Here is an 18038-nt window from a genome sequence, read left to right as displayed (position 1 = left end):
TGAGCTTAGGCTTTCAAAGGAGCCAGATAAAGTAGTGCAGTTGGGTTATATAACCTTAGGTATTCACTGCTGTTAAAGGGTGACTGAAGAATAATCCGAGCTCTCAAAGCTTTTGGAAGTTTAGCAGGACAAAGTGGAGCGAATGTCGCCTTGTTAAAGTAGCTGCAGAATACAGATCATAATATTAATAACTTAGAAATTAAAGTTATTGGGGCACCTGGGTGGCTCAGTCGTTAGGCGTCTGCTTCGGCCCAGGTCATGATCCCAGGGTCCTGGGATCGAGCCCCGCATCGGGCTCCCTGCTCAGCGGGAAGCCTGCTTCTCCCTCTCCCACTCCGTCTGCTTGTGTTCCCGCTCTCGCTATCTCTGTCTCTGTCAAATAAATCAATAAAAAAAAAAAAAAAAGAAATTAAAGTTATCAAGACATATGCTGTAGGTTTTTATTGTATGCTAATTATATGGGATTTACAAATCTCATGGTTAGCTGAAGAAAATAAAATCTCAATAGGGTTACTGACTCAGAGTAATGGCTTTCTTCCTAGGGATATATCTGCAAATAGATAGCCTAGGCAAAGTCACCAGACCTTACCAGGGCTGAGAATCCTGTCATTGATTGGCTTGTAAACTTAACTATTTCTGTATTTCATACTGTTATTCTTTTTTCTCAAGCCAGAGCATATTTTCTTTCCAGGAATATGAGAGGAGACTTGACAACTCTTGTAACTAATCTTGGACCTTATTTATGTCATATTAGAGTCAGTATATTTCAGTGGGAGCACAGAAGGACAGCTTGGAGTTTTTCAACTTGAAGACCAGCTTATGGTTTTTTTTGTTTTTGAAATATGGAATGAAGAAGACTTTGTTCCTCTTGCCTGTCTTAGTAATTGGCCTGTTGAAAAATGACTGGAAAACTAACACTTGGTGGCATTAGAACATTCATACGCTTCTTTGGGGACAGAAAAAAATATGTGTGGTATATTTTAAAATACCTCTTTCGACTAATACCGGTCCTTGTCTCTCTGGGCATATTCAGTGTCAGGCATCTCAAAATCTCTTGTTTAAAAGTGGATTCTTATTTGTGAGCTGGGTTATGAGTCTTCCGACCAGATGAAATCCGGAAGTCAGGTGTCTAGAATGGAGTGCTTGTCTGAAAGGAGTAGTTTCTCTGACCATTAGTCATTATTTACCAACTTGCTGGAGGGAAAAGATGACTGTCTGCTTTAATAAAAGCACTTCTTTTTTCCCTTTTAACCCCCTTTAAAATTATCTGGTGTTAGGCAAAATCCTTTATAGCTAAAAACAGCTCATCTTCAGGAAGGTACTTTTATTTTAGAAGCACAGTATGAGTGGGTTGTGCTTTATCTGGGTCCTGTTTGGGGGGGTGGTGTCTTGGTGAGAGCTTTCTATCAGTGGGGAACTGAAAGTCGGGGAGGTTTCAGTTGTCACCAAAGCAGTACATAGCAATGGTCACTGACCCAGATCTGTGTGATTTTATGGTGGATGCTTTACTCTGCAGTGGATTTTTCATGCTTTTCTTATCACCTTTTAGGGTGATTGGAGAGAATTGGTTAACTGGGCGTAATCTCATCCTAGGGTTTAAATATTTTGGAAAAGGTCAACATCAGATGTGATGTCACATAGCCATGACATTGGTCCTGTGTGCTTCCTGCCAGGGAACCTTGCAGAGGAGTTAACAGACTATAAATAGACTGCCTTCTTGGATTGATTCCTTTGGTAACCGAACCTGGACACAGAGCATCTTTGTGTTAAGGTCATCTTGTGACACCCTCTTAATGTCTCCCTCACATCTTTGATATACGTGAAAAGAGTGTCTCGCATGTTATCAGCTTTGTGATCACCAGTCTTTCTACACTGGTGATTGACTCCCCACGAGTCATGGGAAATGGAATGGATGGGAAATTAGTGAAAAAAGGTTTCACTGCTGTAAATATAGCTCATTTGACGTTCTGGTCCACAGCAGGCCCAATACAGTCTGTCTCAGGGCTGGTTAAATAGGCAAATTTGTATTCATTTCACAACGTTCAAGCCGAGACTAAACTGTTCTCCCCTAACACTGATTTAAGAAAATGTTCTAAAGCATCACCAGTCTAAAAATACCCACTGGTAAGTCTTGGACACACTACACATCTGAGAAGAGGGGAAGTAGAGAAAGCTGAGAAAATAAGCAGACATTAAATAAAAAGGAACTGAAATTTAAATATAAAAGCCCTAAAATCTATAAAAGAAAGCATTCATGTAGTGCTGTAAATGAGTTATTCATACGACCCCAGATGTTGGTTTCCATAGTAACTATTATCTGATTCTTTGGCACAAATATTACATATCTGCTAATGTATAAAATGAGTACTTTTCTATCTTAATTATAGATTATCTAAAATAATATCCTTTCTCTTTGAAGCAGGGCTTTGGCATTTGGAGCATTTTCTTTCCTAAATGAAAACTGAATTAGTGCATTTTAATTTGTTTTTCTCCCCCACCCTTTTTTTTTTTTTTCCCTATTTTTCAGCCTTTTTTCCTATTAAGTTTCCTTTCAAGGAATGTTCATGGCATCATTGTTTGTAATTGTGAAAACTAGAAACAGATCAAGTCTTCATTAGTGAAAGATTAGTGAGTACATAATGGTATGAAGTAGACTTCTCTAAAAAATCCAAGGCTCTTTGGAGACACGATCAATTCCAGGGATGGAGAAAAACATAAGATTAACCTGGAATATCTTGTGACTCTAAAAAGTAAGGAAGTGCTCACAAATGTTGGAGGCATTATCAAAGGACAGAGTAGCCAACTGAGGGAGCCCCCAGCGGCCACATGGAGGCTGCTGTATGCATATGACCAAGCCCAAGGCTAATAGCAAATGTTAGCAAATTATGTATTTTTTATTTTATTTATTTTTTTTTTTTAAAGATTTTATTTATTCATTTGAGACAGAGATACAGAGAGAGAGAGAGAGAGAGAGCATGAGCAGGGAGAGAGGCAGAGGGAGAGGGAGAAGCAAGCTCCCCGCCGAGCCAGGAGCCCGATGTGGGACTCGATCCCAGGACCCCGGGATCATGACCTGAGCCGAAGGCAGACGCCTAACCATCTGAGCCACCCAGGCACCCCAGCAAATTATGTATTTTTTAAAAAAAACTTTTTATTGAAGTTAATTAATTATTTTTCTGAATGACTGTAGTCCTTTTTATAGACTGCTGGGAATTACCCAATAATTTACAACTAAAATAAGATATCTTACTACCTTATAGGCATTGTGAACATATTTTCTACAACAAAATCTGAGTGCATCTGTTGGGGTAGTTTAACAAAATACGTGAAATTAGAAATTAGAATGGTTTAAAAAATCTAGGACGGGGCGCCTGGGTGGCTCAGTCAGTGAAGCATCTGCCTTCAGCTCAGGTCATGATCCCAGGGTCCTGGGGTCGAGCCCCACATCGGGCTCCCTGCTCAGCGGGAAGCCTGCTTCTCGCTCTGCCACTCCCCCTGTTTGTGCTCTCTCTCTCTGTGTGTCAAATGAATAAATAAAATATTTAAAAAGAAATCTAGGATATATGGTTGATACACACACACACACACACACACGGACTCATTCAGCGGCACACGCTGCTTCTGTTCCGTCTAAACTGGCAGTTCCTCATTTGGTCACTAGGTGGCACTTGGCCAGTGTCGGGCAAGTGTAAAAGGAAACTGATGAACACTAGGATAAAAGGCAGAAGAGGAACTTACTTGCTCAGTGTTCACACAGAACCTGGATGAGCAATCCCCTGGGGCCCATTGAAAGGAAGAGTTCATTTGGCTGAGCCTGTACTATACTCCTGTGCTGGACTTGAGATGTTCGGGATTTAAAGGACTCTGAGATTTGGGCTAATTTCAGTACAGACACAGCAGGCCAGTCCTGGGAGGGTGCTGGACCAGATGCAAGCTGTCACAGCTCTGGGCCCCCTACGGACAGAACCAAGAGAGGGGTGCCTGGTCCCTCACCGAATCCCAAGCCCAGCACGCGACTCAGGGCGAAGTGAGAGTATTGAATGGATGGATACACATCTTTGTTCCTTAAAAATAGTTTCGAGGAGAAACCACTGTGTTCTAGAAATATCTGTCAGTACCACGCTTTTGAGCAGCTCAGGCAGGAGGTGAGCAGTGGCTGCTTCTGCTGGTGGCGGTATTCTCTGGCACCACCATACCCTGAATGTATGTTCGTGTCTTCCGCAGGTGCTCTTAGATCTTGCAAACGAAAGGATTTTGTCGTGCTGTGCTCCAAGAAAGCTCTTCTCTAAGACCTTAGATACTCCTGTTAAAATTTAAAAGGAGTATTGCATTAGATCTGCTTCTGTAGGTCCCGCTGGCTAAGCGTAAGGATGTAATCCAGAGTTTCGACTAGCTTTCAGAACCTGAACAGGATTTGGTATCTTTTGCAGTGAGTGTTTAACTGTCAGACTCTCTACACTTTACACAGCCTCCTAGAGAACTCCCGGGATCAGAGCAGCTTGCCCTGCACTAGCTGAGGCAGCTGCAATGGAAGGAATGTGGCTTTGGAGTCAATTCCTGGTTCTGGGTTCAAATTCTGATGCTACTACTCATTAGCCCTGGATCTTCAGTAATTATACAAATCTTTTAATTCAGTTTTCTCATCTGCAAAATGAGGATGTTAATACTGACATTCTTCATTTATCTAATCAACCAACATATTTTTGAGTTCCTCGAGGACCTGACAATCTGGTGTGCATGGCAGACATGTCTCTTAGTGTTGAGCATATCAAATAAGAATGTACATTTTATTTATTTATTTTTATTTATTTATTTATTTTTTATTTATTTTTTTTAAAGATTCTATTTATTTATTTGAGAGAGAGAATGAGAGAGAGAGAGCATGAGAGGGGGGAGGATCAGAGGGAGAAGCAGACTCCCTGCTGAGCAGGGAGTCTGATGCGGGACTCGATCCCGGGGCTCCAGGATCATGACCTGAGCCGAAGGCAGTTGCTTAACCAACTGAGCCACCCAGGCGCCCCAAGAATGTACTTTTTAAATTTGATTTTTTAAAAGATTTTATTTATTTTTTTATTTGAGAGAGAGAGCACACGAGCAGGGGCAGAGGGAGAGGGAGAAGCAGGCCCCTTGCAGAACAAGAAGCCCGACCTGGGACTCGATCCCAAGACCCTGGATCATGACCTGAGCCGAAGGCAGACGCTTCACTGACTGAGCCACCCAGGCACCCCAAATAAGAATGTATTTACACTGGAGGTGGATGGTGGTGATGGTAGCATGACATGTGAATGCATTTAAGGCCACTGAACTGTGTGCTTAAAATGGTGAAGGTGAACATTTTCATATTATGTGTATTTTACCACAATTAAATAAAGTAAGATAAAAAATTATATATATATAAAGAACCCAGCCTGATCCTGGCACATAGTAGATACTCAGTAAACATCCACTAAATTAAGGAGTAAATGGTGATAAGGAAGGACCAAACAGAGTTTCTTCTCTCAGATACAACCTTGGCACAACTAGGCCCGTCAAGGGGAAGAGATGGCCTTTTCAATCTTGTACAAAACATGCCACCAGGTCCACAGATGGAGGAAGACTGCCAGGCCTTCTGTAAGGCCTATCCTGACTTCTTGCCTCGAGCTCAAGATGGCCTTATGGAATGCCTTCCCATTTCTCAGACATCATTCTGGAGTATATAAACTGAGCGACTTCATGAAGGATACCTAAATGCAGTTTCTGGAATTCTGTTGCACTTTTCATAATGAAGACAGGCTTTAGGTAAAGACTAGTGGACAAAGAATAAAGTTTGGTCTGCTCGGAGACTAATGGACAAACCTTCGAGGTCAGTACCTTTCTGACAGAGAACTGAAGCTCCAGGATTATTCTAAGTGGAAGACGAAGAACACTCATCTTTCTTTTTCACTTTCCTTTTGTTTTTCTTTTTTTGGGGGGGAACGGTGAAGAATGAAAGAAGAATTGCCTTTTTTTTTAAACTCAGGTAGGAGTTATGGATAACTCCCAAGTACCTGTGCAAATGAATATGATTAACTTTGCTACTCCAGAAAAAAATTTTAATCCCAAAGTCATTTATTTTGGCTTTAGAATAGACTAGCATTTGTGTCGGATTTTCTTGCCTAATTACTTTTTGCTTAAGCTTATTTTAAAATTGTTTTAAATTCCTTTAGTGTGACAGCCTAGGGAAGTGGGGGGTGGGGAAATGGGCCACAGAGAGGATCTGAACTAGAATTGCAGCTTTCCTATAGAAAAGCCTCCTCATATGCTGCCAGTGGGAGAGCAAAATTGGAATCAGCTTTCTGGAGAACAATTTGGCAAAATATTTTTTAAAGTCTTAAAAATATGCTTACTCTTTCATCCAGTAATTCCACTTCTAGGAATTTGTCCTAAGGAAGTAATCAAACAAGCATGCAGAAATGTAGGAACAAGGCACTCACCACAACATTTGTATTGGCAAAAAAAAAAAAAAAGACGAAAAACGAGTAAAACCAATGGAAAACTTTGAATACTATGAAATTGATTAAATAAACTATGTCCTTTTCTCCAACGTGTGTAGTCATGTTGTCTGATTATAGACTTTTTAAATGTTTACCACATCTTTATAAGTGAAAAAGAGAATAAAATAGTGGGCACAGTTTGAAACCGTGCCTAGACACAGAGAAGTATAGGTGAGGAGATGGATGGATGGGGGGATGGAGGCCTATCTCTCCAAGACACATCCTGCAGTGTTAACTTTGGTATTGCCAAGTGGTGAAATTGTAGCCGATTTTGTATTTTTTGTGTGTTTTTCAGATTTTCTACTTGAACATGTATTGCTTTGTAATTAGAAAAACCAACAGTCCTATATTTTAAGAGAATATATGTTTAATGTATCAATGAACACATTTAGTGTTGCTATATAATACCCACAAAGTGGGTAATCTGAATGCACATAAGGTAGACGGAATGTATTTACTTCAGGGTCACATTCATACAAGTGAATTATCAGCAATCATATTAAATACATAAAATCAGATGTACCGTAGGTTAAATTATGTTTCCCAAGAAAAAGAACCACATTCAGCAAAAATCTGTGAAGGCACAATTAGAGGATCATGTCGGTGTCCTATTTTCTGATCCCAGCACTAGGAGGTAGACAGTTCTAGAGCTAGGAGTACCCCAGTTTTGCCAAGCTACAAAGACTGGTCGGTGGGTTTTCTGTGAATTATGTGTAAAAAAATGTTTATTGTCCAGATAACACTAGGAACAATACTGGCAGCATTTAAAATCATTCTTAATTGTCTGAAAGCAAACCCCATTTAAATTTTCTACTGCGTCCCCTTATCTCATTATCATCATGCAGAACTCCACATCTCAATGGGGAAAGAGTGAAAGCATAAGGTAAATGACAATCATAAACCTTTGATGACCCCAAAATAGCTCTTGGCTCACATTTTCAAGAACTCTGCTTTATATAACCAGCTGCAGGGAAAATTTGTTCTTCACTGTTTGCAGCCTCAGCTCTGTACACATGATGGGGTTCTCTTTTATTTGCAGTTCCTAAATTCCGAAGACACCATGTGGCTTCACTGAAGGAAAAACCTTGCAGGTCTGGCTCCCTGTTGTCTCAGGTCAGATGGAAAAGCCTTTTGTGATTAACTCGGCCACAGTGTGTCCTTTGGTATTTGGAACTTCAGTAGGAGTTTTTATTAGTTATCCACATTTTGAATGCTGACTCAAATAAGCTGCCTACAATGGAAAAAGCAGATAAATCTAGCCTTTTGACGCCAAATCGAATCCCCGTTCTCCCACTGGCTGTGACCTTGAGCAAGTTCACTTAACTTGTCGGGTCTTGGTGTCCTCAGTTAGGAGAGTGGGGCCTTCCCATTTCACCTCGAAAGGCTGTTCTTTGTCAGCCATGAGGCTTTGTGCCAGCAGGGGACAGTTATGGTCTCTCTAAACACACTGCCTTCTCCCACTTTGTTTCTGACAGTTTCCTTATGCTGCCCCACCTCCCCAAGAGCCCGTGAAGACTCTGAGAAGCCTGATCAACATCCGGAAGGACACACTAAGACTCGTAAAGTAAGTTCCCCTGGGGTGGGGCTCAGGCCAGGTTCTAGGTGCAGCGCAGCCGACTCCCCCCAGAGACTTGGGAAGCAGTTACTGCCAGACCCGGAGTCTGATCCCCCGGGGCTCAGGGACGTGAACCGCCCTGGCACTGACCGAGCAGCCCCGGCCCCGGAGATTAGGTCTTCCTGCATCTAGATTGTTCAGAACTTGGCGTCTGTGTTTGTGAAGGATTTTCCCTTTCCTGGAAGCAGTCCTTATTATCCTCGTTTTATTATTTTTTTTAAAAAAGAAGAATTACTGCGGGAACAACTGAATTTTGCCACTGCTTCAGCAAGCCTAGGGAAAAATGGGATATTTGAAGTTGGAATATAAAATCCTTATTTTATTGCTTACATTTACCCTTCGTCTCATGTGTCCTTCCTCTGAGGAACTCGTAGTGCCCTCGGCTGGTTGGTTAATATCATCATCAACATTAATGATCATCAACACTTGCCTTCTCTGTGCGATCCCTAGGATAGTGTAATTTTGACCCTGATGCTGCAGATAACCAGTCTGCTAATGCACTCGCTGGTCCCCTGGGAAGGCAGATTTGGCTAGGGCAAATGACGGGTCCCAGATTTTTCTAAATGGACAAGGAAGATGTCAGTCCTGTTAACATTGGGGAAGTTTATTTCTCTCAGATAATTGTTTTAATATAACAACTTCATTAAGATAAAACTCACATGCTGTACAATTCACCCATTTAAAGTGTACAATTCAGGGGAGCCTGGGTGGTTCAGTTGGTTAAGCGTCTGCCTTTGGCTCGGGTCCTGATCCCAGGGTTCTGGGATTGAGCCCCACATCGGGCTCCCTGCTCAGCGGGAAGCCTGCTTCTTCCTTTCCTGCTCACCCTGTTTGTGCTCTCTCTCTCTCTCTGTCAAATAAATAAATAAAAATCCTTTAAAAAAAATAAAATAAAGTGTACAATTCAGTGGTTTTTAGTATATTCAGAGTTGTGCAATCATCACTACCATCGAATTTTAGAACATTCTCGTCACCCCCCAAAAGAGACCCTAGACTCACTCGTGGTGACTCCACATTCCCCCCCCAAAACTCTCTTCCAGACCTAAGCAACCACTAATTTACTTTCTGTCTTTCTCTCTTCATTTTTATATTTCATTTGTCCCTGAAGTTTTGACTGCTTCCCCAACTATTCCCCCAGCCCCGGAGTCCACTCTGGGGACCAGGCAGCCTCGGAGGGAGGTGCTCTGCTGGGGAGCAGCCTGCAGCTGGGGGCTCGCCCTCCCGGGGGCGCTTCACCCTCCCTGGGGCAGCCCCCGAGGCAGCAGAATGGATTGAGGCTCCTGAGGCCACTCTCTGCACTGTGTTTCTCTCTCATCACACGTGGCTATGGCTCAAGGGCCACACTCCAGCAGACTCTGCAGTGCTGGGAGGCGCTAGCAGAACCCCGCCTGGAAGCCGAAGACCACCCTGCTTCCCAGCTCTGCAAGCACCGAGCATCGTGCTCACATAAGTCCCTGAGCTTAGAGAGCAACACCACACTTTACCTTTCTTGGCTGTTGTCAGGATTCAACAAGATAATAGGAGAAAAAACACCTGCTGTTCAATAACTGTTAGAGTGAAGGGTGTTCTTCCTCTGTTTTTCCAAGATTACGGGAATAGGGTAGATTCTGATTCATATATTTCCAGGTAAAGATGGAGGATTGAACATCTTTTGCTTCCAGTCAAAACCCACTAATAAGAGTATTTTTTAAAAGCATTAATCCAGAAGACCTGGGGGGATAGGAAAGAAGCCACAGCAGTGCGGTTTAGGGACTAGAACAAAGGCAAGTGTTAAATAACTTAGCAGGCCCTGGAGATCAGAATCCTGAGTGAGCAGAAGGAAAAGGGGAGAGTCACCCAGTTAAACTGTTACCCCCGAAGGCTCAGGAATTGGCAGTACCAGGACCTCTGGACACCAAGATGGGAGGCAAAAATGAAGAGGATTGGTGGGAAGCATGCTGAAGAGGCTGTCAGATCCCCCCCTATGCTGCACAGCCAGAGTTGCCCTCCCCGCACCCTGGCGGAAGGCTGGCAGACGATTCTCAATGGAAAAGTTAAAACAGAGACCCTGGACTCAGGGGACCCAGGCAGAGCTAAAGTTGAACTCAGTACTAAAAATGGGGGTTAAGTAAATTTAGGTACACTGGATGTTGAACCCTCCAGCTTGCCGCCCTCACACCTTCTGCCCCCAGGCCCTCGTCCAAAGAGAGGAACACTGTCTCTGAGGAGTAGAACCCTCCCGGATGGGAAGACCAAAGAGACTGGCCTTGGAGATTCCTCCAAAGACCCAGATCAGTCCCTCGGGAAGCCCAGGGTCCCCAAACTACACCATGCACTCAGGGTTCCAATTAGGACTTTTAACTTTCGTTTTTTTAAGATTTTATTTTATTTAGTGTGCCTGGGTGGCTCAGATGGTTAAGCGTCTGCCTTCAGCTCGGGTCATGATCTCCAAGTCCTGGGATGGAGCCCCATGTCGGGCTCCCAGCTCAGTGGGGAGTCTGTTTCTCCCTCTCCCTCTGCCTCTCCCCTTGCTTGTGCTCTCTCTGTCTCTCTCTCTCTCAAATGAATATTTTATTTGAGAGAGAGACAGCACCCACACAAGCCAGGGGAGGGGCAGAGGGCAAGGGGAAGCAGACTCCCCACTGAGCATAGTGCCCAACCCTGGGCTCATCCCAGGATCCCAAGATCATGACCTGAGCCAAAACCAAGAGTCAGACGCTCAACTGACAGAGCTACCCAGGCGCCTTTGGGTTTTAAATTTCTTTTTTTTTTTTTTTTTAAGATTTTATTTATTTATTTGACAGAGAGAGCCCACAAGCAGGGGGAGAGGCAGCAGGAGAGGGAGAAACAGGCTCCCCGCTGAGCAGGGAGCCTGATGTGGGGCTCTATCCCAGGACCCTGGGATTATGACCTGAGCTGAAGGAGACACTTAACCGACTGAGCCACCCAGGCATCTCTGGGGTTTTAAATTTCTTAAATATGAGCAGACAACCAAAGATTCTTAGATGTGTAAGGAATGCCCATAATATGAAAGACAGTGGCAGAACAAACCAACAGGGGAAAAAAAGACTCAGAAATTAAAAACATAGTAGCAGAAATGAAAAAGCCAATAGAATGGAAGAAGAAAAGTTGAAACATTCCAGAAAATGGGGGTGAAAAGGTTGAGATACAGAAAAGAGGAAAGATACAAAGAATAGAGTGCCAGTGTACAAGGTCCCACATCCAACTAATGGTTCTGGAAAGAAAACAGAATATAGAAGGAAGGAAATCATCATTAATGACATAACTAATTTAAGACAATTTCCCAGAACCAGAGGGCCTGAGTTTCTAAATGGCAAGTACCACTGGAGCGCCCAGGTCAATGGATGAGAAGGCAAAGGCCCTACATCAAAGGAAAACAGGGTCAGCAATCAGAATAGCTTCTTCTTGGGAGCAACACTAGAAGCTGAGAGATAATGCAGCAATGCTTTCAAATGGCTTTTTAGAAGTATTTATAACCTAGAACTCCTTACTCAACCAAACTTTCAATGTAGTATGACTGTAGAATAAAATCTCTCAAAGAGTTTGTCCCTCCGACGCATCCTAGTGGAAGAGGGGCCCTGCCACAAGAAAAGCGTACCCTGAGGAAGAAGTTAGGAGATGCGGGAAGGAGGTGGTGGGGACTCCCCAGGGTCATGAGGGAGGGTGGTCCCTGGAGGCTGTGTGCGGGCACACAGCAGGCCTGGGGTCCCCTGGGCACCTCCTCAAGAAGACGAAATGCACGGAGCACCTGGCGCTTCTGAACATGGAGAGAGATTTAACCAGCCAGCAGAGGGCTAGGGTTTGGGTGGGTGATAAAAGACACAGAAAACTGAGCCACTGAAAAAGGAAATGAGCCCAAACTCCAAGAAAAACTGATGCAGGAAAAGACAAATAATCAGCGATTACTCTGTGGCTAGGTTGGGGATCATGTGAATATAATCTCAGTAATGCAGACACGAAGGTACTGAGCTACCAGAATCATGAAGTACGCACTGGGGGGCGGCGTACTTATATGGGGCAGCGAGAGGAAAGAGAAAGAAAACCTGGCTCCCGTGGTAGGAAGTCCGTGGATAACACCTGAAACTGAAAAGTCAAGAACTGTGTGAGCATGTTCTGTAGAAACATGCAGGTAAATGCCAAAATGATCAGCTAAAAGAGGTAGAGATGGTTTCTGAAGAGGCGGGGGAGGGGGGGGGCTGCTGCTTTTGTGACAGGCCTTGTGGAAACTATGTAAACTATGTGAGTAGTAACTTCAATTACAGTAAAAACAAAAACAAAAACAAAAAAATTCTGGCCAATGCCCAAGCGTTCACTAGCGCTGTGAAGTATCAGACATCACTGAAATGCCCCCCCCAGTGTCATGAGGGGCTCGGCCAGCATTCAGAGTGAAGACGGAGGCCTAAAGTCTATGGCCATGGAGAGAAGCTCGCCATGTATTAAGTTAAAAAAAAAGATAAATTTAAAAATACTGATTTGCCATCCCCCAAATGCTGAGTCTGTGTGGTTTCCCAGGTGTGCGGAGGAGGTGAAGACCCCTGGAGAAGAGGTTGGCAGAGCTAAAGTCCGCTACAACGTGGAGTTCACCTTTGACACTGATGCTCGAGTGGCCATCACCATCTACTATCAGGCCACGGAAGAGTTCCAGAATGGGATTGCCAGGTGAGAACCAGAGACCAGGTGAGCCGCGTCCTTCCCACACGGGGGAGGGTCCACGCCTTCCACACTCGCCCGTGGAAGGAAACCTGCTGCTACCGCCAGGTGAGACCTCGCTCCTGAATTTGGATTTTCGTCCCAGAGCCCCACCTCTTTACCTTTTCCCTGCAAATTGTGCCATCCTGTGCAGTGGCAGGTGGCCGCGGAACTTTCATTTCATCAAGATGCTATTAAACATGAATTAAGCGACCTTTCTGTGGATGGGTGGGTTGAATGGACGTTTAGCGGCATGACGGAGCAAGAGCAAAGGAAATGGATGATAAAGGAAATATTTTCTTTCCTTTCCTTTTCTGTACCCAGAGCGTGCTGATGTTGAGACCAGGCGTGGGACAGAGGAAGTGGCCCCTCTGTCTGGGCTCGCTGCTGACTTTCACTTTGCTTCCCTCTTTGCTCCACAGCTACCTCCCCAGAGACAACAGCCTGCAGTCGGAGACGGTGCGTTACAAGCGAGGGGTGTGTCAGCAGTTCTGCCTGCCCTCCCACACCGTGGACCCCTCCGAGTGGCCGGAGGAGGAGGTGAGCGGCCTCTGGACCAGGCGGCAGGCTGCTGGCTGGAGGGGCAGGGGCAGCTTCCTCACGTGGACCCAGAGGGGCCTAGGGCCTCGTCCAGACTACGGCCAGCAGTGCCCAGGCTCCCTGGAAGCTCGGAGGCCACGCTGTCCTTCAGCCCTGTGACTCTTTCACGCCCTTAAGAGATACCTGATGTCGTTAATTTTTCTATTCCAAAGTAGCCCATTCACCTCAGATACTTGGAGAAAGTCATGCTCAGAGAAAAGCACCTGCAAGTTAGAGAGTTTTATAGCCACAAGGCTTTAGAAAGAAACCGTGGCCTTCAATGAAACAGACTTAGGTGGTCACGAGGTTGACGAACCAGAGCAGAGATGAAGTTAATGCTTCTTTTTTTTTTTTTTTTAAGATTTTATTTATTTGAGAGAGGGAGAGCATAAGCAGGGGGAGCAGCAGAGGGAGAGGGAGAAGCAGGCTCCTCGCTGAGCAGGGAGCCCAATGCGGGGCTTGATCCCAGGACTCTGGGATCATGACCTGAGCCAAAGGCAGACGATTAACCGACTGAGCCACCCAGGCGCCCCGAAGTTAATGCTTCTTGACAACACCTCCCTCCCTGATGGACTACTGTGCCATTTCAACATGTTAAATCCTTTTTTTTTTTTTTTTTTTCCTTTTCTCTCCCTTCAGCTTGGCTTTGATCTGGACCGAGAGGTTTACCCTTTAGTGGTCCACGCCGTGGTGGATGAAGGAGACGGTAATGGGCACTTTATGTCTTCTTTCGCTGTACACACTGCCCTTTGGTGGTGCACGAACAACAGGCCCTCTCCATCGGGATCAGGCAGGTGGTCTCTACGTCCCCGCGTGCTCCTCAGGCGGACGAGAGCAGCACGGGTTACAGAATGTGCCCCTTCTCCTCACAGCCCAGAGCGTTGGTTTGCTGGGTACAGGGAATCGGGGAAGGTAGACGGGCATCAAAGTGTGATGTTGGGCTTTCTTCCTCATCCATGTGCCTTTATTTTTTTTTTTTTTCAGAGTATTTTGGCCATTGCCATGTACTGCTGGGCACTTTCGAAAAGGTGAGTAACTTCACAGGGCCTCACTTTATTACTTTTAACTGGCTTTTGTGTGGGGACGCGGGCAGCCCTGTCTGCCGGCTGCCTGAGTGCAGCAGGATGGGTCTGGCTCGAAGGCTGTGGTCAAGCCGGAGGCTACCCTGGGGTCTAGTTGCAGCCCTGCTGCCAACTTGCTGTGTGACCTGCAGCTCCCGAGGCCTCAGTTTCCTCTTCTTAAAATGGGAAGGTCAGACTGGATACTTGGAAGGCCCTGCGGGTGTGAGGAGTCTGTAGTCGCCCGCATGTGTAATTGAGAGCAGTAACCAAGCACACCTGGTACCATCCGGCCCCTGCTTCCAGGTCATAACTGTTCTCGTTCATTCCAGCACACAGATGGAACTTTCTGCGTAAAGCCGCTCAAACAGAAGCAAGTGGTAAGTATTTGACGGCCAGGGGTCCTCTGTGTCCCCCCACCCTTCTTTCTTTTGATCTTTCTCTTTTTTTCTCTTTTGCTAAGCACCCTTCTTCTCTCCTACCACCCTTTTTTTTTTTTTTAATCAAAGAAAAGTATAAAAGGGAGTACTTTTGTGTGTTAGAAACTCCTTGGGTGGCCTGAAAGGAATACTGATGTTGGGTGTCTTTATTGTTCCAGAATTGTTGGTGTTGCGGCGGCCATTATCTGAGCAGAGGACTTGAGAAATGAAAGGACAAGATTTGTCTCTTGACATTAGGTTTAGGGAGAGCTCTTTTTATTTAAAATGCCAGGGTGAGAAACATTCCAAGCTAAAGGATAAAGTGTTGGGGTCCAATTCAGAGCCAATTAAGCCCAGGGCCCTAATTCATCCCACCACCGCTTTTCGACCAATCCCAAGTTTACTGGCCATCTGCCCCCTTCCAGAATGACCAGCAAGTTCTGCCTATGTCTGCTCCTCCCCCTGCTAGGTGCCAGTACTTTTTTTTCCACTTTTGCCGGAGTGGGAGCAGAGTCAGAGAGAGTGAGGAGGGGAGAGTGGTGCCAGGGGCATTGGCAGGCCCCCCTGCAGATGGGTGATAGATGCATTATTCATTCTTGGGGGTTAAATGTTCTTCCCTCTTCATGAGGTCAATAGCAGTCAATAACACCTGCGTATAAATTTGTTGATAATATCCTTTCCAATTTAATCAATTAGTAGGTTGAAACAAGTTTTAAAAGGCAGAGGAGAAAACAGATCCTGAGCCCAGGGTACTGCCTGGGAAGGCCAAGCCTTGGTGAGTTGTCTCATGGGGAGGCCTCGTTCTCCAGGACACCTAGAGAGGATGGAAAGGCTAGGGTAGCTCAAGGTAAATGGTTTATCTATTTTCCTATTGCCAGCTTGACATTAGCAACAGACTCTGTCAAACTGGAGAGTGGGATATGAAATCAGTGACAGGCTCAGTCTTAGGGGAGGACCTCAGTGGGACAGAGGTGAAGCAGAGGGAGGAGTGGGCTCACAGAGAGAAGCAAGGGAAGGGCCTGCTTTGGCACTGACGTGGCCCAGGCTAGGGCAAGTGGGCATTGAAGTTGGGGCTTTAAGGAATAGGGCCAAGAGGGCTCCTTGGCCGTGTGGGTGGTGGGGTGGCTCATGCAGGTGGAGGGGCTCAATCGGCCTCCCCTTCAAGGTCCTACTCTCTTTCTGTCTCTCTTCTCATGTTTTCCCTTCCACTCCTTCCCTTGCCTGTTTCTCCTCTCTTTCTTTCTCTGTTCCATTCCTTTATTATTTTTTTCTAAGATTTATTTATTTATGGGGCTCCAGGGTGGCACAGTTGGTTAAGCGTCCAACTCTTGATTTCAGCTTAGGTCGTGGTCTCAGGGTCATGGGACCCAACCCTGCATCAGGCTCCGTGTTCAACTGGGAGTCTGCAGGAGATTCTCTCTCTTCCTCTTCCTCTGCTCCTCCCCCTGCTTGTGCGCTCTCTCTCTCTAAAAATAAATTAATTAATCTTTAAAAAATAAAATTTTGGGGGGGCGCCTGGGTGGCTCAGTCGTTAAGCATCTGCCTTCAGCTCAGGTCATGATCCCAGGGTCCTGGAATCGAGCCCCGCATCGGGCTCCCTGCTCTGTGGGAAGCCTGTTTCTCCCTCTCTCACTCCCCCTGCTTGTGTTCCCTCTCTCGCTGTGTCTCTCTCTGTCAAATAAATAAAGAATCTTTAAAAAAAAATAAAAAAATAAAAAAATAAAAAATAAAATAAAATCTTTTTAAAAATAGATTTATTTATTTTAGAGAGAGCGCGAGGCAGGGAGGGAGAGAGAAACTTTAACAGACTTTGTGCTCAGCATGGAGCCCGATGCAGGGCTCAATCTCGCCACCTGATCATGACCTGAGCCGAAACAAAGAGCTGGACACTTAACTGACTACACCACCCAGGCGCCCCTCCTTTCCTTTATTTTTATAATGTCCACACTTCACTTCTATTATATAGCTAATGCTTTTATTTTGATGCATATTCTTCCACCCTTTTGCTCGTCTGTGCCTTTCTTAACTATGCTTTCCTGTCCGTAACAGTGAGCTGCAGTACACGAATTAGTGTTGTATTTGTGAACTTTTATGTTCCCTCTTGGGCATAACGGTGGGTGAATTAAACATTTGATTTTCTTTTCCCTGTCAAAGAGAAAACATAAGTAAATAAAAGCATCCTTTACTTGTCTAGGCCTTTGATTTTTTTCATTGTGAATCAGTAGTCCTTGGTTACCAGAGAAGGTTGAGGGGCGAGTTCCCACTTTCTCTCCGTGAGTCAGCCTGCCCTTGAACTTTGCTGTTTGCTCTTCAGGTAGATGGGGTCAGCTACCTCCTTCAGGAGATCTATGGAATTGAAAACAAGTACAACACACAAGATTCTAAGGCAAGTTCTACCCAAAATTCTGAATGTACTTTTCCCAGGAGGCAGAGGGAGAAACGCTCCGATGAAGCTAGGATCTAGGGGTTTAGCATGCCAAACTCTGGAATCAGTTTGGTCCGAGGAGGGTATTTTCTTCCTCATTCCAGATGCTTATGCTTACATCGCTTTGGAAATGAAAAGCATCGGCAGGTTTGGAGGAGTTCCTCTGCAGAGGTCTGGCCGCTCAGTTACCCGGCTACCCTGCAGAGTTCCCACATGGCCACCGCCCTTCCCCGTGTGGTCTCCTTATGTCTCTGCCCCGACCCCCTAGGATGGCTTGAGATAAACAGCTCCCAGAATAAGTGAAACCCAGTATGCAAACGCACGTGCTAAACTGTAAAGTCCAAAGTAAATGTAAGATTTTATTCTTACTCCCCGTCTCAGCTCTTCAGGCAAGCTGCTTGCAAAGAAAACAGAGGACGCCCAGGTCTTTGTGTCACTGACTACGTTTCTGTCTCCCGGGACAGGTGGCTGAGGATGAAGTAAGCGACAACAGTGCCGAGTGTGTGGTGTGTCTCTCCGATGTGCGGGACACTCTGATTCTGCCCTGTCGCCACCTCTGTCTGTGTAACACGTGCGCTGACACCCTGCGCTACCAGGCCAACAACTGCCCCATCTGCCGACTGCGTGAGTCCCAGAGCCGCAGGCCGAGACCCAGCGGGAGGGTCTGCAAACTGACCGCCGGCCCGCCGCGCGGGAGGGGGCCCTGTGGCTTGTGCCCCGGCTCCTGTTCATCCTGACTCC

The 18038-nt window shown here is 45.5% G+C and overlaps 1 protein-coding gene across 5 annotated transcripts in view; it reads left to right on the top strand.

The window, feature by feature from the left end:
* Nucleotides 1–18038, top strand: part of RNF157 (ring finger protein 157) — a 79130-nt gene that overhangs the window by 43022 nt on the left and 18070 nt on the right. For all 5 annotated transcript variants that reach the window (XM_036088571.2, XM_078066125.1, XM_078066128.1 and 2 more), the window contains exons 3-10: nucleotides 7988–8076; nucleotides 12640–12786; nucleotides 13239–13356; nucleotides 14035–14101; nucleotides 14380–14423; nucleotides 14786–14833; nucleotides 17187–17258; nucleotides 17762–17921. In XM_036088571.2, coding sequence (XP_035944464.1) covers nucleotides 7988–8076; nucleotides 12640–12786; nucleotides 13239–13356; nucleotides 14035–14101; nucleotides 14380–14423; nucleotides 14786–14833; nucleotides 17187–17258; nucleotides 17762–17921 — 745 coding nt within the window. The remainder of the gene's footprint in view (nucleotides 1–7987; nucleotides 8077–12639; nucleotides 12787–13238; nucleotides 13357–14034; nucleotides 14102–14379; nucleotides 14424–14785; nucleotides 14834–17186; nucleotides 17259–17761; nucleotides 17922–18038) is intronic.

Source organism: Halichoerus grypus, chromosome 2, assembly GCF_964656455.1.
Source record: "Halichoerus grypus chromosome 2, mHalGry1.hap1.1, whole genome shotgun sequence".
Lineage (NCBI taxonomy): Eukaryota > Metazoa > Chordata > Mammalia > Carnivora > Phocidae > Halichoerus > Halichoerus grypus.
This window is presented reverse-complemented; position numbering and strand designations above follow the sequence as displayed.